Genomic DNA, 24,222 nt, shown 5'->3' on the forward strand with positions numbered 1-24,222 from the left:
TTTGAGTTGGTTCCTTTAATTACCCAATTTATATTAACCCACAATAAATTAATTATTTTACCAAGAATATCCTTTATAGATAACCAAAAATATTTTACTCAACTCAATCATTATAAGCAAGCATAATCAAATACGAATAGAAACAAATTACGAATACACTGAATTTATTCAAAACAACATACATATCAACATACATTTGCAATTTAGAATTTAACAAAATAAATCACAAAATTATTTGAACAATAAATAAATCATATATGGGATTAGAATTAACCTTTACAAGTCATTGAAGTCAACTGAAACAAGAAGAAAATTGCTAGAAAAAAAAGGTTTGGCATGTGTTGCTCATGCGCAAACTGACAAGTCTTCTTTCAAGGCTTCATTCCATATGTTGCTAGCCGAATATGGTGCATGGACCACTCTAACCATGAAAGACTCCCTCTTCTTTATACTGGTGCGAGAGGTGTCAACCACCTCCCAATGCAATAAGAGATTCGATGTTGAGAAGTGGTTGCTACTGCTGGACAAATTAGATTGCCGTGTTTTTTTCCTTATTTTTTTCTTCTTCCTGTGCTAGGGTTTTTACTAGTTTATTTTGAAAAAACATCTCCTTTCAATCTCTATGCATGTGTCTTGTTCTCTTTATATCCCCTCCTTTATTATTTGGATCCACTGTAAAATATGAAAAACTAAATTGAAAAAATAATGTTATGCAATAATATTGTTTCCTTATTGACCATGGATTCCAAATTAATTAAATTTTCTCATTTTAATGTGTAGTATCTCTTTCAATAATTTTCAATTTTGTTTGATTCTCCCATTTATTTTTCTTTTTGTCTTTTATATAGTCTTTTATTATTTTTTTTCTTGTTCTCGCTTTCTTCTTATTCCAGTCCCTAAACTCTATTTTTTTTCTTTTTTATTATTATCATGATAAAAATTAAATTGGACCAAAAATATAATTCTTTCAAACACAAAAAAAATTAAGGGTCAAAATGGGTTATAACAATTGTCCCCTCTTTACAATACTTACGACACAAAGTCATTGGAAAATTTATTTCTTTTAACTTTGTATAATAAGTATGTAAAGTAGAGAAAAATAATAGTAGAAAGATTTTTCTCAAAATGAAATAGTCTCCTTAAGAGATGACTACCCTGAAAACTACATAAAAAGCAAAACAAGTCTTATTAAGAGACGATTGTTGCGATGTTGCGGTCACATAAATTAATTATCTTAGCTTAAACAAATAAAATAATATAGAGCAAGTAAAGGGTCAATCTCACAAAAAAGATCTAGTTCAGGTCTTTATGCTAAATGATTCAAAGTTATAGGGTTTTGAGGTTATCTAGGCTATGCTATGGTAAATAAAATAAAGTAATCAAACTAAATTAAATAAACTGAAACTTATTAAGAGAAAACCCTTAATCTCAAGTAAACATCCATCTATGGAAATCAAAATTGATTATTGAAAATATTCTGAATATTTATCATTCATTAACATTAGTCAGTTAATCGATCTGCAATGTAACTAACATTTACCATTAAACAACCACCGTGTTCGCCCTAGTAATTTAATTCAATGATAGCCTTAAGAACTAGATAGGTTGATAAATCTAGACAACATAACTATTTATAGTCTATGTTTGATTTAATTAAATGTTTTCCCTAAGATTAACAACACAAATTTGTCATAATTATTAAACTTAGTCACTTCACAAGTTTAAATATCACAACTCTAGTTTTAATAGCAAACTTAACAATATATTATTTAGAATAATAACTTAGAGTCCGTTCTAACAATCAAACTAAACAATAATAGAAAATAAGCGTAGGAAAACATTCATACTCATTACATAAACTGAAAAGAAAAGATAAAATAGATCTCACAGTTTTTGAAATCTGAAGGTTTATATATCCTTTTAACCAAGAAAAATAACTTAGTCTTGCATACCTATCAAAACTAAGGAAGAGAAAAGATGAAAACATAATTTCGGGTATAAAAGAAAAAGGTCAGAGTTTCTTTCTTATTTTTAGCCTCCCCTCTTTTTATTTCTCTTTCTTTTTATTTGATAGGAAACCTTAATCCCCACATCCCTCCAATTTGTTTGTATCCTCCAAAATAATAATAGTCATTTTCAAAATAGACAATCTACATTTAAGTATTACAATAACTATTTTTCAAAAAAAAATGAAAAATAGTATTACATAAAATCTTCAGGCTTTGACTTTGGACTTAGAGAAGTTAAATTGCCCAAATAAAGATATTTTCCATATGAATAAATAATTGTCATATCGGTTTGGATGCTTGGGAAATAAGTTGGACTTGTTTCTTCACAAAACCTTTTTATTAGCAGAATTTATGGGTTGTCTTAGATCATACGAGCTCTTTTCTGCTGAAATATGGTAAGTTGATAGGTATTTGAGTTAGGAATCCAACACAATTGAGTTTGCATCAAATGGACTTTTCTAACTCAAGATATTCAAGTTGGAATGGTCGAAGGTCAAAATTGGAAGAATATGAGACTTGTCTTTGAGGCTTCGATTTCCATGCTCTTTTTTTTTTTCATTTCTATATATATACAGAAACATATGGATATTTTCTTTCTAATGTCACTAGAATCACTTTATTTCGACCTCTACAGCTCAAGTTGTGCATAAAATATCAATTAGAAGTCAAATTTGTCAATATTCGACATGGGTTGAAACATTGTCTGAATTTTATCTCTAATTTACTTCTTTTTGAATATTACATCCAAAAATGCCTTCAAAACATAAAACAAATATTATCAAGGTATTTTATATATAAAATATGTGCAAAATACTAGGTAAATATAGGTAAAACTATCGAATAATATGATTGCATCAATGACTACCATCAAAACAACTAAAAAATCAAAACAAGTCTCATCAAGAGTGACCCACTATCATAATCAAAAAATCAAAATAAGTCTCACCCAGAGGAGACTACCCTTAAAACAATCAAAATAAACATAGTCTTATCGAGAAGTGATTACCCTTATAACAAATAATCAAATGAATAGTCTTATTAGAAGACAACTACCTTAAAAATCAAATAATCAAATAGTCTTATTGGAAGGCGACCACCCTCAAATCAAACAAAGTAAATAAAACAAATATAGTCTTGTCACGAGGCAACTACACTCGAATCAAATGATCAAATAAATAGTCTTAGTAGAAGGTGACTACCCTCAAATCAAATAATCAATTAAATTGTCTCATTAGAAGGTGACCACCCTAATAATCAATTAACTGTCAATGTTGATTTACTTGACTTTTCAGCTCAGGCTATTCATGTGTTTATTTCTAGCTTGGAAAATCACTATGCTTTTGCTGCTTCTTTTATCTATGGCTTTAACACTATCCAAGCACGGCGTACCCTCTGGGAAGATCTTCGCAGGTGGAGTCCAAACTCTTTATGGCTTGTTCTTGGTGATTTTAATTTTTTGCTCTCCAAGGAAGATAAGCACAATGGTGCTCATATTACTAGCTATGAAGTCTCTGACTTTAGGGAGTGTTACACTGATTTGGGCCTTGTTGATCTAAATTCCACTGGCTGCTTCTTCACCTGGTCTAATGGTCATGTTTGGAGCAAACTTGATCGGGTCTTGGCCAATCCTCTCTGGTTCTCTTTGCCTCAGCAAACCCATGTTCATTTTGACAACCCTGGTGTTTTCTCTAATCACTCCCCTGCCTCTGTTCAGCTTGACCCTCAACAGCCTAGAGGGAACAGGAACTTCAAATTCTTTAACATGTGGGCGGATCATCCTCATTTCCTGGAGGTTATTTCACAGGGTTGGAATACTCAAGTCAATGGCTCCTGTATGTACTCTCTCTACAGGAAATTAAAATGCTTAAAGAGGCCTTTGAAAGAGCTTAACAAGCTACATTTTAGTCATATCTCTGAAAGAGTTGCCCGTGCTAAAGCTGATCTGGCTACTCACCAATCTCTTCTCCACCATGACCGAGATAATACTCAACTTCTGTCGCAGGAAAGGAATCTTAGATCTTCCTTGTTGAATTTAAAATATACGGAGCAGATGTTCTTTGGGCAAAAGCTAAAATCTAATTTTCTCAAGGAGGCTGACAAAGGATCTCGTTTCTTCCATTCTCTGATGAGTCAGAAACATCAAAGAAATCACATTCCAGCTATCAAGTTCCCTCTGGTGGTATAACTTTTTCAAGTGCTGAGGTGGGGCATGAGTTTGTTCGATTTTATAAAGTCCTCCTTGGCAGCGCCAAGCAATATTTTCCCATCAATGATAATGTTATTCTATCTAGCCCCTGCCTCGATAGTTCTTCCCATGATTCTTTACTTGGACCTGTGACAAATGAGCTTATCCAACAAACTCTCTCCAGCATTGGTAATGATAAGTCGTTAGGGCCAGATGGCTACACCTCTTTGTTTTTTAAAAAAGCTTGGGGTATTGTTGGAGGTGACTTCTGTGCTGCCATCAAAGATTTCTTTGCTTCTAGGAAGATGCTCAAGCAAGTCAACCATTCCATTATCTCCCTCGTTCCAAAATCTACCACTATTAACTCAGCAGCAGATTTTCGTCCCATCTCTTGCTACAATGTCATTTACAAGGTCATCTCTAAGATCCTTGCTGGACGTATGGCTCAAGTTATGAATACCATCATCAGCCCTGCTCAGAATGCATTTCTCGATGGTAGGAACATGGCTGAAAACATCAACCTCTTGCTGGAGCTTCTTCGTCATTATGAGCACAAGACATCCTCCCCCAAATGCATTATCAAGATTGATTTCAGAAAGGCGTTTGACATTATTCAGTGGTCCTTCCTGCGTAATGTTCTTATGTTATTAGGCTTCCTAACTTGTTTTGTTGATCTTGTCATGCAATGAGTGGAGACAACCTCTTATTCAATTTCTGTCAATGGTGATTTATTTGGTTTTTTCCATGGGCAATGTGGCGTCCGTCAAGGGGATCCTTTTTCCCCATATCTTTTCATTGCTTGTATGGAATATTTTTCCAGGATGCTTTCACTGAGCACCCAGCAGACTGGTTTCAATTTTCATCCCAAATGTAGAGCTCTGGGTATAAGCCACTTAGCCTTCGCAGATGACATCCTTCTTTTTTGCAGGGGTGATATGACGTCTTTTAGCATCCTATACCAACAACTTCTTTCTTTTGGCTGAATGTCTGGCCTTGATGCTAATGCTTCTAAATCTTCTATATTTTTTGGTGGGATTGGTGAAGACACTAAGTTATCTTGCCTTCAGCTTACAGGGTTTTCGGAGGGTCAGTTTCCTTTCAAGTATCTTGGTGTGCCTCTTAGCCCTCATCGCTTGTTGGCCAGCCAATTTTCTCCTCTCCTGCAAAAGCTTGAGTTGGTCATTCAAAGATGGATGGGTAAGCATTTATCTTATGCTGGCCAGCTTGAGCTCATCAGATCTGATTTGCATGGCATGGTCCAGTTCTGGCTTGTTATTTTCCATGTCCCTGTTATTGTTATCAACAAGATAAACAGTCTATGTCGCAGCTTCCTCTGGTCTGGTAATCATTTCTCCAAGCACTCTGCCCTTGTTGCCTGGTACAAGGTGTGTCTTCCCCAATCTGAAGGAGGTCTCGAGCTCTTAGACATCAAGGCAAGGAACAAATGTTTTTTAGCTAAGCAGCTGTGAAACATCCATCAAAAATCTGATTCTCTTTGGATTCGCTGAGTTGATCATTTTTATCTTCCACACAACTCTATATGGCCTTTGGAGATGCAGAAATCCTTTTCCTCTTTATGGAAATCAATCTGTTCTCTTAAAAGTCATTTGATAGCTCAGCTTGGAGGTATTTCGGATGCTATTGATACTCTTCAGGGTTGGTATCATGGATCGGGGTCTTTCATTGCCAATGCTCATGAGTTCTTTCGGGTTAAAGGAAATCCTGTCAGCTGGCATCGTATGGTTTGGGAGCAGTGGTCCTTACAACGGTACAATTTTATTCTATAGCTTGCTGTCCTAGGTAAGCTCAAAATGAAGGATCGGCTCAACTTCCTCTCTATTGATGCTATTTGTGTCCTATGTAATCGGGAGGAGGAATCCCATGCTCACCTGTTTTTCAACTATGATTGGACTTCATTGTTATGGAGTCGTGTTAAGCAGTGGCTTTGTCTAAATCGTTCCATGTCTTCCTTATTTGGTGCGCTTCGAGGTCTCTTTGGAAGAAGTAAGGGGTTGCACCAAAGAATGAGACGAGTTGCTCTCCCTCTCCCTGTGCACTTAATTTGGAATGAAAGGAATAAACATCTATTTGAGCATGTTTCCAAGTCAGTTGATGTTGTTTTCTGAAAGTTTCAAGTTCAGTTCTTCATGGTTCTTCATTTCCATGAGAATCGTGTTTCTTCTGCTACGTGAATGCTTGGCGGTGTCTTGGCCATGCATGCTTTACATGAGAGCTATTTATTGTTGTTCCTGCTGGTTTGGTCTTAGGGTCTTGTCCCTATCAGGTTTCTCTTTGAATAAAGCTTGTATTTTCTATGTTTTTTTTTCTAATGGTTTCTTTAGTTGTATTTATTTGGTTAGGCTAGGCAACCCCCGTAGGATCGGGTTCCTACCCTAACCATCTTTTGTTTTATCCCTGGTTTTTTCTTTAGTTTAGGGAGTCTGTTCCCTTTGTTTCATTATTTGTTTTATATTCTGGTTTCCTATGGGTTCTAGAGTTGTAATTTTTGATCTCTTATATATACTTACATTTGATTAAAAAAAAATAGTCTTTATTGGAAGGCGACTACCCTCAAAGTACATTAAAAAAAACATAGTCTCATCGATTGACAACTATCCTCACATCAAAATAAACAAACATAGTCTCATCGACAGGCAACTACACTCATCATCAAATAAATAGTCTTATTAGGAGGCGACTACCCTCAAATAAAATGATTAAATAAATAGTCTCAATGGCAAGCGACTACCTATTTAATTGATAATGGAATGTTGAGTATATTTTCCGATCTTGATTGTCTTGTCACCTATCTCATGGAATTTCATGTACAACAAGCTTGCCTAGTGGTATTATGGGGAGATATCCTAAAGCTTATCTTCGGGTAATCAAACCTTGAAAGGTTGACCTGAGACCTACAAGGTATAAATAGTATAAACCAAGGAAAATTTCATCGGCTACTAATTGTTACCATATAGACTTTTGATAAAAGTCTGAGGTTTTATTAATTCTAGTCTGAGGCATGACCCATTGGGGCACCACTAATTCCTCAATGCTAACTTAGAGCAAAGTGTGTGTAACAAGGTGTTACTTAATGAGGGAATGAGTGTAGACCAATTTTCAATTTAAGAAATGATGCATGAGATTAAAAAAGATGAATGATGTATAAAATCAACATAAAGAATTATATAGACAAAGATATATGAAGGAATATAGAACATGCAAATAAAAAATAGTAAAGACATATTAATTATCTTAGGCAATTGACACGACCAAAGAGTTGATGTCTTTTTCCAAGTGTAAGAGTGTCGAACTAATAAATAACCCGGCAAGACCGGGGTCGAACCACAGGGAGGTTAACTGTATAAACTACAAATAAAGAAATAGATAATAACAGAAAAGGAGTTGAAGAGAGCTTTGAGATGTGATATTGATATAAGGATTAAACAAGGATAAAATAATTGTCAAGGTTAGAGGATCCACTAATGGTATTACAAACAAATATAGTATAAACTCTTTTTATTACTCAACTGGAAACCACACACAAAGGAGGTTCCAATCGGATTATAAATTGTTAACATGATTACATTAGTTATCGTATTCAAATAATGCTAATACTTGTAAATGTTGTCAGATATTCATGATTATAACTTATGTTAATAACAAATCAAGTTCCTTTCATACCACAGGTGTTGGTTATACCATACGGTTGGGCTATGAAAGTGCCAAGTATTTGTTGTACCAAGGGTTATACAACATAAATCTAGATTAACCATTTAACAATCAAAGTATTAAAAGTGAACAAGATAAGAAATACAAAACATGTTAGTATCAAACATTAAAGTCCATGTTGAGTTTATACTATACTTATTCTTACACCATTAGTGTAACCTTTTCACCTTGACATAATAAACTTAGCTAAACATAATGAAAGAGAGAAACATAAATAAACAAGATAAGAACATAAATAAGATATAAGTTAACTAAGTAAAGGAAAGGAAATGAAAAGCATAAACAAGAGATTAATATAAACAAAACCTAAGCATTACAAAAATATAAAGAGAGAGAGCAAGAACATGATCTTAATCTGAAAACCAAGATGCCTAAATGCATGACAAATGCCTCCTTTTATAGACTAAAATTTGGAACTATTGATTTGATGACTAATTGTTGAGTGGGTGGCCACCTCTTGACTTGGTAACACTCCTTATCTTCTTGTCTGCAGAAAACGTCATTGCTAACATCAGAATTTGAACAGATAGTCTTCATAAAAGTTATGGGCAATTGTCTCAGCTTTCCAAAAAAACAAGAATCGGTGCATTTGAACTTCTAGAACTCGAGATATGGGCTGAACACTGAATAGTGTATGGGCTGCAGGACACATTCTGACTTCTCCGTTGTTGCTACCATTTGAACTCGAAAATGGAACTTTTAAATCTTGGACTCTTCATGAAAGTTTTAGGCCTATGTCTTAGCTTTCCATACATGCAAACCAGACCTAAATCCAAGTTCTACAGCTCCAGTTATGATCCAATAACCGAATGGTGTTCCAGTTTGAACTAAACCAGCATCTCTTTTTTAAGCTTAGCCATCTCTTTGCCTTCTTAATTTCAGTAGTTAAACTCATCAATCAATCCTTTGATTTATGTGATAGGCGTGTATTTAAGATGAACATTTACCATAAATTAAAAGTATCTTATATTATTAGACATGTTATTATAAAACACATCTCTTTGCCTTCTCAATTTCAGTAGTTAAACTCATCAATCAATCTTTTGATTTATGTGATAGGCCTATATTTAAGATGAATATTTACCATAAATTAAAAGTATCTTATATTATTAGACATGTTATTATAAAACATGCTCTAGTTAAGGAGTTATTGATACTTTAAGTGCAAAATGATGATATAAAACCTTGATAAAAATGCACTTTTAAGTACTAATCACACCCCTCAACCAGCTTATTACTAGTCCCTAGTAATCAAAGCATTAAAATAGAAAAACAATTTGCAAGTTCCACAAAGTAAGGCATTCATCATTCAAATTCCACTAATCTATCCAAATAAACAAACTCTCATTAGATTTATTTATCTGCTTCATACTTCTTAAACAAGATATTAATAAACCTTCTTTTTGTGCTCAATATTGACACATAGTTATGGGACTTTTCTTGGAAGAAAACAAAATTTTGTTCTAATGTTTAAGGTTAACTTCCTTGGGTTGAGATTATTATCTTTTTTTTTTCTTCTTCTTCTTTTCTCTTTTTTTTTAAATATATATACATATAACTTAAAACACAATGTATCTTTAACTCATGTAACGAGCTTTCGGCTAATGACTCCCAAACCAGTTGGTCTTAGGGCATTAGGTATTGAGACTCCCCTACGAGCTTAGTAACTCGGGTTGCAAATACTGATATGTAAATAGTGCAATGTTTGGTTCCCTTAAGCTTTTCTCCTTAACCCATGTAACAAGCATTGGGCCAATAGCTCCCAAGTCAGTTGACTTTAGGGTATTAGGTGTTAAAACACTCATTCGAGCTTAATTGTTTAGGTTAGGAAGGCTACGAAACCAAACTTACCTACGTGTTTATTATCATCAATATTATCAATTTGTTTTTTTTTTCAAATTATATACTATCCCTTTCCCTTAGTTGTTACCTTTAACAAAAGAACATAAAAATGTAATAATCCAATGTGCAACCCACAATCATATGTTAATGTGTGTGTATGAAAATAAAGGTTTAAGAATACTTGTTAAATGAGTATATGAGCAGAATCAAGTGATACCAATGCGAGAGTTTGTAAACCTGAATATTTCAAGAAGTATTCTGATAGACCTTGATAAGACTATTTACTAATATGCGTCTCAAGAGTCAATAAAATTCCTCCTTACTCTACCATCCTAATAACAGTTTTGTCAAATGGTTTTAGTAATAACAAAAACAGTTAGCAAGTTAGCTTTTTTTTTATGTCAACTACTACCCTCTCCCCCCAACCAAAACGAGACATTGTCCTCAATGTCCTAAGGTAGAAAGATAGAGTATAGAAGACATCACCTGAAACATCGAATACTAACAAACCTGAAACACACTTAAACAAATATCAAAACAAAATAATATGCTATTAATAAAACCAAAGGACACAAGGTTTCACAAACGAAGGATCAAATCCAATCTAAACTTTTTACGGCTTTCCATAGTTGGCCAATTTATGCGACTCATGGAGGGATCAATTACAGGGATGAAAGATTGTAGTTGGTCAATCAATTGTTCAGCATTAGCAGCAGAGATTATGATTTGTCATGCCGAAAATGTTAGAAATTCCTGTTCAATAACTTGATCAAGAAAAGACAATAAATTATCATAAAAACCATTAACATTTAACAAACCTATAGGTTTATGATGAATGTGCAGTTGGGCCCAAGAGGAAATATGAAAGATCTCTTCCAATATGCCTAGACCACCTAGTAAGGCAATGAAGGCATCAGTATGGTTAAAAATCACATTCATTCGATCAGACATTGTGGAGACCTGTAGTTCCTCTCCAATTGTTTTTCCAATGATGTCCCATTTTGCTAAAGCTTTGGGGACAACCCCCAAAACTTGACTGCCTTCTAAAAATACAGCTATTGACACACCCCCCCCATTAACCCAAGGCTGCCTCCCCCATACACTAAATGAATCTTTCTCTCAGCTAGTACCTGACCAAGATGATTTGCTGATTCTAAAAACTCCTTTTCTTTCCCAGGACTGGATCCACAAAAAAACACAAATATTTCTTATGTGATGACTTGAGGAACCTGCCATTTCTACACACTTCTATATATGTTGAATGTATAGGTTGAGTAGAAATGAAGGGAAGGAAGAGAAGACTGTATAGATGAGAAATTAAAAATGCAATCATACCACCTATATGGAGGCCAGCTGGAATCTCACACACACACACACACTCTCTCTCTCTTTATTATTATTATTATTATTATTATTATTATTATTATTATTATTATTTTGAAAAAGCATGTGTATGTACAGGTAGTTGTGATTGTGCCTCACATCTTCCCTTGGTTTTACGTCCAAAAACGGCTTAAACGCCATTTATGGGTCGGGGATAGGCTTCCCATCCAGTTGTCTTAAAAACTGGCAAACATGGTCTTTTTGAGTCAGATTCCAAAGACTATGTCGAGCATGTTCTTTATGGAATTGTGGCCATAAATCATGAATTGCACGATGCACATCTCCACTAGGATGCGTCTCAAGAGTCAATAGAAGATTATCTAAAGACTCCTTACTCAGGTCATCCTTAATGAATTGTATTTTATCTTCATGGTTTATAGATATCATTCCTAAAGAACAACATTGTGCATTACAAGTCCATCTGGCATATCGGTGACAGACTTTCAATCGTTTTGTACGACATTTCTTTGCAAAAGTGCTTTTACCTGTTCCAGGCATGTACGAAATGAAAGAATTGGATGACTCACCTGATAATCAGACCTTTGTTTTAATTAGCCAGCAAATATCTTCAGGAATTCCATGATTCATTAACAACCTCAATCTTGCACACCCAGCACGGTAAATTTTTATAATCGCATTTGGAGGCAAAGCGAGAAAATACTTTTTTAATTTTTCAAGAGTGGTGTCCATGTTCAAATGAGAATTGGAGAAGAGATACAAAGAAAGGAGAAAAGGCAAAGAATTGCACAAATATATACATAGATATCAGTTATTATGGGAAACTGAAAGAACCAACTTAAGAGTCACGGAGTACCATTATCCGCCATTTGACCAGGGTTGGAGAAAAACTAGCAAAACAAGAGTCACACCAAAAAGAAACACAAAAACAATGTGAGAAAAAAAAATCAACCTTTATATACAGGATCATTCAAACCAATGGATTCATTTTCACTAGGAAAATTATCAAAGTAAGCTTTCAAACGATGTCCATTTACCTTAAGAACATTGTCATTCTTTGGTTTCTCAATATCAAAAGCCCCATAAGGATACACATGTTTCACAATAAATGAACCGCTCCATCTTGATCTTAGCTTTCCAGGAAATAAATGAAGTCGAGAATTATAAAGCAAAACTTTTTGACCAACGTCAAATGTTTATCTCAAGATTCTCTTGTCATGAAACTCTTTGATTCTTGCTTTATGAATTTTTGAATTCTCATATGCATCATTTCTTATTTCCTCAAGCTCATGTATTTGTAACTTACGCAGCTGGCTAGCATCATCAAGGTTTGAATTGAAATCTTTGATAGCCCAATAAGCTTTATGTTCAAGTTCCACAGGCAAGTGACAAGATTTTCCATAGACCAACCTATAAGGTGACATACCTAATGATGTTTTAAAAGCAGTACGATAAGCCCAAAGTGCATCATTAAGTCTTAAAGACCAATCCTTCCTATTAGGGTTCACTGGTTTTTCCAAGATTTGTTTGATCTCCCTATTAGTAAGTTCTACCTGTCCACTTGTCTGAGGGTGATAAGGGGTGGCAACTTTATGTGTGATTCCATATTTCTTCATTAAAGACTCAAACGACTTGTTGCAGAAATGTGTTCCACCATCACTTATCATGGCTCGAAGGATTCCAAATCGACTCAAAATATTTTCTTTCAAATACTTTATCACTGTTTTGTGGTCATTGTTTCAACTTGGAATTGCCCTATCCATTTTGAAACATAATCTACTACAACTAATATGTACAAGAAACCAAATGATGGAGAAAATGGACCCATGAAATATATACCCCAGCAGTCAAAGATCTCAATGACAAGAATATGATTAAAGGCATCATGTGATGTTTTGAAATAGATCCAAACTTTTGATAATTTTCACAAGTCTTGCAGAATGCATGTGAGTCCTTGAACATGGTGGGCCAGTAAAATCCACTTTGTAAGATTTTTGCAGTTGTCTTTCTTGATGAGAAATGACCCTCACATGCCTTAGAATGACAAAATTTAATGACACTACTTACCTCATTGTCAGGAATGCATCTTTGAAATATTTGATTAGGACAATATTTGAATAAATAAGGGTCATCCCAATAAAAATTCTTCACTTCGTTCAAGAACTTTCTTTTGTCTTGGGTACTCCAATGAGCTGGCAAATGTCCTGAAACAAGAAAATTAACAATATTAGCAAATCAAGGCATTGTAGAGATGGAAAGTAAAGATTCATCAAGAAAGTAGTCATCAATTGGTGTGATGTCAGATCTCGAATCTGTTGTCAATCGTGACAAATGAAAGATTCATTTAGTGTATGGGGGATTCCAAATCGACTCAAGATATTTTCTTTCAAAAACTTTATCACTGTTTTGTGGTCATTGTTTCGACTTAGAATTGCCTCTAAAGCCAATTTGAAACATAATCTACTGCAACTTAATCCCAATATTAGCAACGGCGCCAAAAACTTGACAAATGATCTGCGATAATATTTTTGATGCCTTTCTTGTCTTTGATTGTGATATCAAATTCTTGAAGTAACAAAATTCACCGTACCAATCTAGCCTTAGAATCTTTCTTAGAAAGAAGATATTTCAATGCTGCATGATCACTAAAAACAACAACAGGTGAGCCAACAGGATAAGACCTGAATTTTTCACATGCAAATACTATTGCAAGTAATTCTTTTTCAGTGATGGTGTAATTCATTTGTGCACTATTTAAAGTTTTACTTGCATAGTAAATCACATAAGGTTTCTTATCTTTTCTTTGTCCCAAGACAGCACCCATGGCATAATCACTAGCGTCACACATTATTTCAAAAGGCAATGACCAATCAGGAGGTTGAATGACAGGAGCAGAAGTAAGCAAGTTTTTAAGTTTAACAAAGGCTTCATCACAATGTTCAGTCCATTCAAAAATATTATCCTTTATTAGAAGGTTACTCAAAGGCTTAGATATTACACTAAAATCTTTGATGAACCTTCTTTAAAAACCAGCATGTCCTAAGAATGATCTAACATCTTTAATAGATTTTGGTGTTGGCAAGTTAGCAATTAACTCGATTTTAGATTTGTCAACCTCAATTCCTTTCGATGAAACAATGTGACCAAATACAATGTCGTTTGTTACCATAAAGTGACATTTTTTCCAATTCAGCACAAGCTCTTCACACCTGCTCAAAACCTTTTCTAAGTTAGTCAAACAATCATCAAATGAATCGCCAAAAAACAGAAAAATCATCCATAAAAATTTCAAGAAAACATTCAACCATATCACTAAATATACTGAGCATGCATCTTTGAAACATGGCTGGTGCATTACATAATCCAAAAGGCATTCTTCGATATGTAAAAGTACCAAACGGACATGTGAACGTGGTTTTCTCTTGATCTTCCAATGAAATTTCAATTTGATTGTAACCTGAATAGCCATCTAAGAAACAATAAAATTCATGACCTGCAACTCTTTCTAGGATTTGATCCATGAAAGGTAAAGGGAAATGATCTTTTCTAGTCATTGAATTAAGTTTCCTATAGCCAATGCACATGCGCCAACCAGTAATAGTCCTAGTTGGAATTAACTCATTTTTCTCATTTATTATCATAGTGACTCTAGACTTTTTAGGTACAACTTGGTAGGACTTACCCATTTGCTGTCAGAAATAGGATAAATGATTCTATTATCTAGAAGCTTAATGACTTCATTTTTCACTACTTTCATATAAGGATTAAGCCTTCGTTGCATTTCTCTAGAGGGTTTAGCATTTTCCTCTAAATAATTTTTGTGTGTGCAAATCAAAGGACTAATTCCTTTTATGTCAGCTATGGTCTATCCTAATGCATTTTTGTGCAATTTCAGAGTCTGTAATAACTTATCTTCTTGATGTGCATTAAGTTTGGAAGAGATTATTACCGAAAAAGTTTCATTTTCTCCCAAAAATAAGTATTTGAGATTGAATGGTAACGGCTTCAAATCAGGTTTTGGTGGTTGAACAATTGAAGGTATGGACTCAATTGATCGTGGTGGCAATTCCTCAATTTTTGGTCTCCAATTACTTGTCTTTGATTCTTCCTGAAAATAGACCATTTGCAAATCGTCAGATTCATCAATCTCAATTTCACTGGAAGTGGTTTGAAATTGACCATGAACTAATTTTTCAATAAAATCCACTTCCTGTAAATCATTATCATCTCCAGGTTGCTTGTAAATATTGAAAATATTCATCTTCAATGTCATGTTTCCAAATGATAGCTTTATTAATCCATTTCTACAATTAATCAATGCATTAAAAGTTGCAAGAAATGGACGTCCTAAAATAACAGGAATTAAATTACATGCTTCAACAGGTTGTGTATCCAAGATAATAAAATCCATAAAATAAATGAATTTATAAACTTGTACTAACACATCTTCAACTATTCCTCTAGGCACTTTTACATATTTATGAGCAAGTAAGAGTGTTACAGAAGTTGGTTTTAACTCACCTAGATTGAGACTTTGAAAAACTGAATATGGAAGTAGATTCACACTAGCTCCAAGATCAAGTAAAGCTTTTTCAATTTTATGTTCTCCAATAAAACAAGAAATTGTAGGACAACCAGGGTCTTTATATTTCAAAGCATTATTGTTATGAAGAAAACCACTTACTTGGTCGGCTAAAAAGGCTTTCTTTTTCACATTCAGTTTTATCTTCACAATGCACAAATCTTTCAAAAACTTAGTATAAGAAAATACTTGTTTAATAGCATCCAACAAAGGTATATTGATCCTTACCTGCTTGAAAGTTTCAAAGATTTCAGAGTTGTGATTGACTTTCCTTTGTTTGGTTATGGCATGAGGAAATGGAAGTGCTAGCGGGGAATCAGTCTTTTCTTTGCAATGTTCAGATTCAACCCCTTCCTTACCCTCAGAGATTAATTCATCATCTTTCTCACAAGGTTCAAGAATGAGTTTTTCAATAACCTTACCACTACGAAGAGTGATGACTGATTTGACTTGATCCATGTGTTGGCTTCCGGAACTACTTGCATTTGCATTGTATTGCCCCTTTGGATTTTGCTGTTGTTGAGATGGAAACTTACCTTTATCTTGAAAACTGAGAGCAGATGTGAATTTTGCAATAGTATCTTTAAAATCTGTAATGTTTTGAGCAAGTTGAGTGTTGATTGTCTCTTGCTTTTCAATGAATGCATGCAATGTTTCCTCAAGATTTCTTATAAGAGGTGAAGCATAAGGAGGTGTATATCCATGAGAATTTTGGAAATTATGGTGTGCTTGAAACGGTGGCTGTGAAGTTTGTGCATCACTCTTCCAACTAAAATTTAGGTGATTTCTCCAACCAGGGTTGTATGTTTGCGAGTATGGGTTATGATTAGGCCTTTGAAATCTATTTAAAACATGGGCTTGTTCATGGAGGCATTCCCTAAAAGAAGGCAAAGTTGGACAATCATTTATTAAATGTTCATTGGTTTCACAGATTTGACACACAATGTCTTGAATAGATTTTAATTGACCACTCTTTTTCAATTCTAGTGCCTCGACTTTTCTAGCTAAAAATGCAAATTTGGCTTGGAGGTCATTATCTTCCCTAAGGTTGTACATTCCTCCACTAGATGTATAAGGTTGAGTTTTACTTGATGCCTCATAAGTGCCTCTAGTGTTCTAATTTTGAGCATTTTCAGCTAGCAAGTATAGGTACTCCATTGCTTCATTAGGGTCTTTATCTTCAAAAGTTCTATTGCACATCAATTCCACCATTTGTCTATCTTTAGGTGTTAACCCTTCATAAAAATGTGAAACCAATCTCCATGTTTCAAAACCATGACGAGGGCAAGTATTAAGCAAGTCTCGATACCTATCCCAACATTGGTAAAATGTTTCTCCTGCTTTTTGAGTGAAAGTGGTGATTTGTCTTTTGAAAGAATTTGTTCTGTGAGAAGGGAAAAACTTTTTTAAAAATTGTTGTTGCATTTCATCCCAAGCACGAATGGATCCTGACCTAAGATTTTGTAGTCATATTTTAGCTTTATCTTTTAATGAAAAGGAAAAAAGCTTTAATCTGATGGTGTTTATGCTACAATTTAAGTCATTATAGGTGTTACAGACCTCCTCAAATTCTCTCAAATGCAAGTATGGATTTTCTAGATCTAAGCCATGAAAAGAAGATAAAAGTTGATTAATGCCTGGCTTAAAATTAAAATGAGATGCATCAGGGGGGAAACTATGCATGAGGGTGCACTTGTTCTTGTGGGATTCATGTGGTCTTTAAGTGTTTTAACTCGATTAATCTCATTATGAAGCGACTGGTTATCTTCTTCGGCCATATTTTCTGAAAATGAGGAGGATACCCTACAAAGTCTACCACTTAATGTACGTGACCAAACTCTCATGCATGTGTAAGAAGAGAATAAAATGGAAGAAGAAAACAAAACAAAACAAAACAAACAAAAGTTAGATACAAGAAAAGTGAAAAGAGAAAATAAAATAAATACTATAATTTATACAGGAATTTACCTCTTTGGCAACGACGCCAAAAACTTGACACGACCAAAGAGTTGATGTCTTCTCCCAAGTGTAGGAGTGTCGAACTAATAAATAACCCGGCAAGACCTGGGTCGAACCACATGGAGGTTAACTGTATAAAGTACAAATAAAGAAATAGATAATAACAGAAAAGGAGTTGAAGAGAGCTTTCATATGTGATATTGATATAAGGATTAAACAAGGATAAAATAATTGTCAAGGTTAGAGGATCCACTAATGGTATTTCAAACAAGTATAGTATAAACTCTTTTTATTACTCAACTGGAAACCACACACAAAGGAGGTTCCAATCGGATTATAAATTGTTAACATGATTACATTAGTTATCGTATTCGAATAATGCTAATACTTGTAAATGTTGTCAGGTATTCATGATTATGACTTATGTTAACAACAAATCAAGTTCCTTTCATACCACAGGTGTTGGTTATACTATACGGTTGGGCTATGAAAGTGCCAAGTATTTATTGTACCAAGGGTTATACAACATAAATCTAGATTAACCATTTAACAAGCAAAGTATTAAAAGTGAACAAGATAACAAATACAAAACATGTTAGTATCAAACATTAAAGTCCATGTTGAGTTTATACTATACTTATTCTTACACCATTAGTGTAAACTTTTCACCTTGACATAATAAACTTAGCTAAACATAATGAAAGAGAGAAACATAAATAAACAAGATAAGAACATAAATAAGATATAAGTTAACTAAGTAAAGGAAAGGAAATGAAAAGCATAAACAAGAGATTAATATAAACAAAACCTAAGCATTACAAAAATATAAAGAGAGAGAGCAAGAACATGATCTTGATCTGAAAACCAAGATGCCTAAATGCATGGCAAATGCCTCCTTTTATAGGCCAAAATTTGGAACTATTGATTTGATGACTAATTGTTGAGTGGGTGGCCACCTCTTGACTTAGTAACACTCCTTATCTTCTTGTCTGCAGAAAACGTCATTGCTAACATCAGAATTTGAACAGATAGTCTTCATAAAAGTTATGGGCAATTGTCTCAGCTTTCCAAAAAAACAAGAATCGGTGCATTTGAACTTCTAGAACTCGAGATATGGGCTGAACATTGAATAGTGTATGGGCTGCAGGACAAATTCTGACTTCTCCGTTGTTGCTACCATTTGAACTCGAAAATGGCATTTTTAAATCTTAGACTCTTCATGAAAGTTTTAGGCCTATGTCTTAGCTTTCTATACATAGAAATCAGACCTAAATCCAAGTTCTACAGCTCCAGTTATGATCCAATAACCGAATGGTGTTTCAGTTTGGACTGAACCAGCATCTCTTTTTTAGCTTAGCCCTCTCTTTGTCTTCTCAATTTCAGTAGTTAAACTCATCAATCAATCCTTTGATTTATGTGATAGGCCTGCATTTAAGATGAACATTTACCATAAATTAAAGGTATCTTATATTATTAGACATGTTATTATAAAACATGTTTTAGTTAAGGAGTTATTGATACTTTAAGTGCAAAATGATGATATAAAACCTTGATAAAAATGCACTTTTAAGTACTAATCAACAATCAAGCATAAAATATGTACAAAACATGTCAAGCATATTATCACAAATTAAACAAATAAATTTAAGCTCTAAATCCTCGGTGTAGTTTTCATTCTATCTTGGGGGACATCTCGACAAACTTAATTATTGTGAAAGCATAAAAGTAAGAAAAGGAGTCACCACCTAATTTATGGTTACTAGGAACCTTAACTGATCTTCAAATATTTTTTAGGTAAGGAGATGATTATACTAATGGGAATATGAAAATCACCTAAAGATAACCTGCATGAGGTAAGTTATATTGTTACTTGATTTTATGATAAAAACACTTAATATGCATACATGCTAATATTTTGATTAAACTAAAAGAATATGTTTATTAGAGGTAAAAATTCATAAGATAGTGATTTGAGATTTTCGCTTGACGATAAACCTAATCCTCACTTTTTTTTACTTCAGGGACAAGATTCGAAATAATAATTTACGAGGACTTAGGTTTCAAGTTGTTTCCTTTAATTATCGAATTTATATTAACCCACCATAAATTGATTATTTTACCAAGTATATCCATTATAAATAACCAAAAATATTTCACTCAACTTAATTGTTATAAGCAAGCATAATCAAATACAAACACAAAGAAAATCATGAAAATATTGTGAATTTATTCAAAATAATGTACACGTCAATATATGTTTGGGATGTGAACCCCGTAGATATAAAGATCCATAAATCCACTAGCAAGATTGACACAATTCCAAAAGGCCAAAAATCATATTTTATAGAAATGTGTGACACAATAATTACCTTGAACTAAGGTACATACACTATTGGAATTTGAACCTCCACCCAACGATTAGAGAATCATGAACAAGAAGTACAAGGAATATTCCACAAAGACAATTATTCTTTGATAAATCAAATTTAGTTTTTTAGATAACCAAAGAATATGAGTGTCTCACACACACATATATAAGCAATATACGGCAAAAATCAATAATTATCAAGATTAAAAATAGTTCTTACAAAGGAGTATTTATACTCTCACATAATCCTAATGGACCCAAGATTTGGGCTAATTTGAGCCTATTTATAAAATAGGTGAAAATAACTTAATTAAACATTAAACTATATGAAATCATAAAAATAAATCAGATATGAAACAAAAACCTTACTTGTTACACCAAACAACAACAAAAATAACAAAAAAAAAAATTAATTCCTTAGCCTAATTAGATTTATAACTTAAATAAATCATATAGAAACTAGGATAGAAGTTGTTAACTTTAGGAATCCTTTATAAGCTAGGAAATTTGATCACAAAATTATTGCCCTTTGATGTTTCCTTCTTAGACTAGGATATGTAATTTATAGACTTAAATAATCATCCCCTAGGAAGGAAAGTTGTTGTTGCCATTATAGTTGTAAACACCTGGAAAAAAAAAAAAGAGAAGTAAAACCGAAATGACTCCACCATCGCTGCCGATTTCTGAATCGGCAGCGACACAGTTTCTGGCTGCCGATTTTTGAATCGGCAGCGCTGCAGTTTGGCTGCCGATTTCTGAATTGGCAACGCCATAGTTTTTGGCTGCCAATTTCTGATTTGGTAGCGACACAGTTGGTTGTCGATTTCTGATTCGGTAGCGGCATAGTTGGCTGCCGATTTATGAATCGGCAGCAATGCAGTTTTTGGCTACCGATTTCTGAATCGGCAGCGGCATAGTTTTTTATGTCGATTTCTGAATCGGCAGCGCCGCAATTTGGCTGCCGATTTCTAAATCGGCAGCGGTAAAGTTTTTGGCTGCCAAATTCTGAATTGGCAGCACCACAGTTTTTGACTGCCTATTTCTGATTCGGTAGCAGCACAGTTGGCTGCCGATTTCTAAATCGACAGCGGCACAGTTTGGTTGCCGATTTATGAATCGGCAGTGGCGCAGTTCTCGCTGCCGATTTTTGAATCAACAGCAACACAGTTTGTGGCTGCCGATTTCTGAATCGGTAGTGACACTGTAAAACTTGACAAAAAATTGGTGTTGGACCGACCTATCCTAGGGGAGAAAGGGAATGGAAACCAACTCAAGGATAACCCAAAAGGGGAATCTTGACTTAATGGACAAACCTATGTAGAACAGAAGATGAATGAACGCATGCACAGACCTTTACTCAAGAAAAATGAACGATTTTAAATGCATGAACCTAGGGGAAGGTCGGCCATGGTGAGGGCTAGACAAAATATGAATTAAAGTGATAAAATGCATGGATGATGATCTTGTGAGACTTCTAGGAACATTTTTTTATTCAAAAACAGAATCATACTTGTGTTGATGATGTAAATTCTGCATATTTGATTGATGAAATTATATGGAAAGGTGGTGGAATGATGTTAAGTGAAAATTGTGTTATTAATTAACCTTGAAAGCATGCTGCAGCTGAAACAGGAACCACACCATATAATGCTTCAGTTTTGTTTGTTTAATGAATGAACATGTGTAATTGTGAATCAAAAGAATACATTGTGAATTGTGATTGTGATTATACTTTTGAGAAATATGATGATTTGCATGTGTAGTTAAGTGTAATGGGCAGCAATATCCAGCCATAAGGATTGAGGGAATAATGAGAGAATTCGTCGTGACGAACACCTTAAAGGAATTAAGTTCGTAATAAAAAAAAATGAACACTTGTGAATTATGAAATTGCTAGTGGTGGTGTTTACGTATTACCATAATGTAAGTGAAAACATGGAATGAATGAATTAAAAAAAAAAACCTTGCTAAATGAACTTGTATTGTCCGCAGCGAACTAGTGTTTGCTTCCGCAAACTGTGTTGTTCACAGCGAATCACGTGTTCCTTGCTGAATTTGTGTTGTCCGCGGTGAATCAGGTTTTCGCTTCCAAATTGTGTATTCCGCAGCGAATCAGGTGTTCGCTGCCGAATTGTGTATTTTGCAGCGAATCAGGTGTTCGCTGTCGAATTATGTTGTCCATAGCGAATAAGGTGTTCGCTGCCGAATTGTGTTGTCCGCAGCGAATTAGGTGTTTCCTGCTGAATTTGTGTTGTCCGCAATGAATCAGGTTTTTACTGCCGAATTGTGTATTCCGCAGCGAATCAGGTGTTCGCTACTGAATTGTGTATTCTTCAGCGATTCAAGTGTTCGCTGCGGAATTGTGTATTCCGCAGCGAATCAGGTGTTCACTACCGAACTTGTGTTGTCCGCAGTGAATCAGGTGTTCGTCGCCTAATTTGTGTTGTCCGCACTGAATTAGGTGTTCGCCGCCGAATTGTGTATTCCGCAACGAATCAGGTGTTCGCTACCAAATCTGTGTTGTCTGCAACGAATCAGGTGTTCGCTGTCGAATTGTGTATTTCGCAACAAATTAGGTGTTCGCTGCCGAATTTGTGTTGTCAGCAGTGAATCAGGTGTTCGCTGTCGAATTGTGTATTCCTCACCGAATCAGGTGTTCGTTGCCGAATTTGTGTTATCCGCAGCGAATCAGGTGTCCACTGCCAAACTCATGTTGTCTGCAGCGAATCAAGCTTTCGCTGCCAAATTATATTGTCCACAGCGAATTAGGTTTTGCTGCCGAAGTTGTGTTGTCTGCAGCAGAAGTGTGATTCGCTGTTGAAACGAGTTGCCTGCAGCGAATTAGCATTCGCTGCCTAAAGTGTGTTGGCTGCAGCGAAGTAGCATTTGCTTCCGAAATTGTGGTGCCTGCAGCGAACCAGTTTTCACTGTCGAACTATACGGCCTACAAAGAATCAATTTTCGATGTTGAATTGTGTGACCAGTAGCAAATCAGTTTCGCTGTCGATTTTCTACAATAGACCCCCCCGGGCAGAAATGACTTAAATGCTTGTAACAATTTCATTGTATGATGGTGTAAAATGTGGAACACTTGAATGTGAACATATGGACTCTTGAAATAAGTATGGTGATGAATGTGATTTAAAGATGCAAATGTACTTATTTGTGGCCATTGATGTCTTAGGTGGTGTGACCAGGATCGGACCATCGTCAGGACAAGGATAGCCCACAAGTGGAGCAGGTAGGTGGTTTCCACCTTTTTCTCATATGATGTTTATGTTTTGAAATGATTTACTTATAATGATAATTTATTAAATCCTTGTTGAATGATGAAACGACGATGAAGTGTTTGATTGAATTCTTGATGATTGTTGAAATGACTATGAAATGTCGATCAAGTTCTTGATGAATGTTGAAACAATGACAAAAATGTTAGTGTTCCATAATGACCCATTTGAGGTGGATATATTATTGTGTTGTGATGAATATTAAACCGAATATGAGATTTTGATCGGGCTATTATGAATTTGGGTTGCTGATGAATGGTAGTATGAGTATTACGAAGAATCTACCATTTTATTATATTAAATGTAATTGTGATGAATGTATTACAAAAGATCTACTGTTGTATTTTTATTGAATGTAATTGTGATGAATGGTTGTATGAGTATTACGAAGGATTTACCGTTTTATTATATTGAATGTAATTATGACGAATGTATTACGAAGGATCTACTGTTGTATTTTTATTGAATGTAATAGTGACAAATGGTTGTATGAGTATTACGAAGGATCTACCGTTTTATTATATTGAATGTAATTGTGACGAATGTATTATGAAGGATCTACTGTTGTATTTTTATTGAATGTAATAGTAACAAATGGTTGTATGGGTATTACAAAGGATCTACCGTTTCATATTATTGAATGTAATCGTGACAAATGTATTGCGAAGGATCTACCATTGTATTATATTGAATGAAATTGTCATGAATGGTTGTATGAGTATTACAAAAGATCTACCAATGTATTATACTGATTGTTAATTATCACGAATGGTTGTATGAGTATTTTGAGGGATCTATTGTTGTATTGTATTGAACATTAACCGTCATGAATGGTTGGATGAAAAATATGAAGGGTCTATTGTTGTGTTGTACTAAATGCTAAAGTGTTATGGAATGTTTGTTGGTGTATTACAAATGAT

General features: G+C 34.4%; 1 protein-coding gene across 1 annotated transcript; it reads left to right on the forward strand.

Moving 5' to 3' along the window:
- The first annotated feature begins 2,360 nt into the window (after positions 1–2,360).
- On the forward strand, positions 2,361–23,240 carry LOC112323888 (uncharacterized). Its single transcript, XM_024583863.1, has 8 exons — positions 2,361–2,404; positions 3,330–4,175; positions 4,301–4,824; positions 5,269–5,627; positions 5,754–5,918; positions 5,982–6,198; positions 22,285–22,553; positions 23,163–23,240. Exons 1-8 carry the CDS (start codon positions 2,361–2,363, stop codon positions 23,238–23,240), a joined length of 2,502 nt encoding a protein of 833 aa, XP_024439631.1.
- The last annotated feature ends 982 nt before the right edge of the window (positions 23,241–24,222 follow it).

Source organism: Populus trichocarpa, chromosome 13 (assembly GCF_000002775.5).
Source record: "Populus trichocarpa isolate Nisqually-1 chromosome 13, P.trichocarpa_v4.1, whole genome shotgun sequence".
Taxonomy (NCBI): Eukaryota; Viridiplantae; Streptophyta; class Magnoliopsida; order Malpighiales; family Salicaceae; genus Populus; species Populus trichocarpa.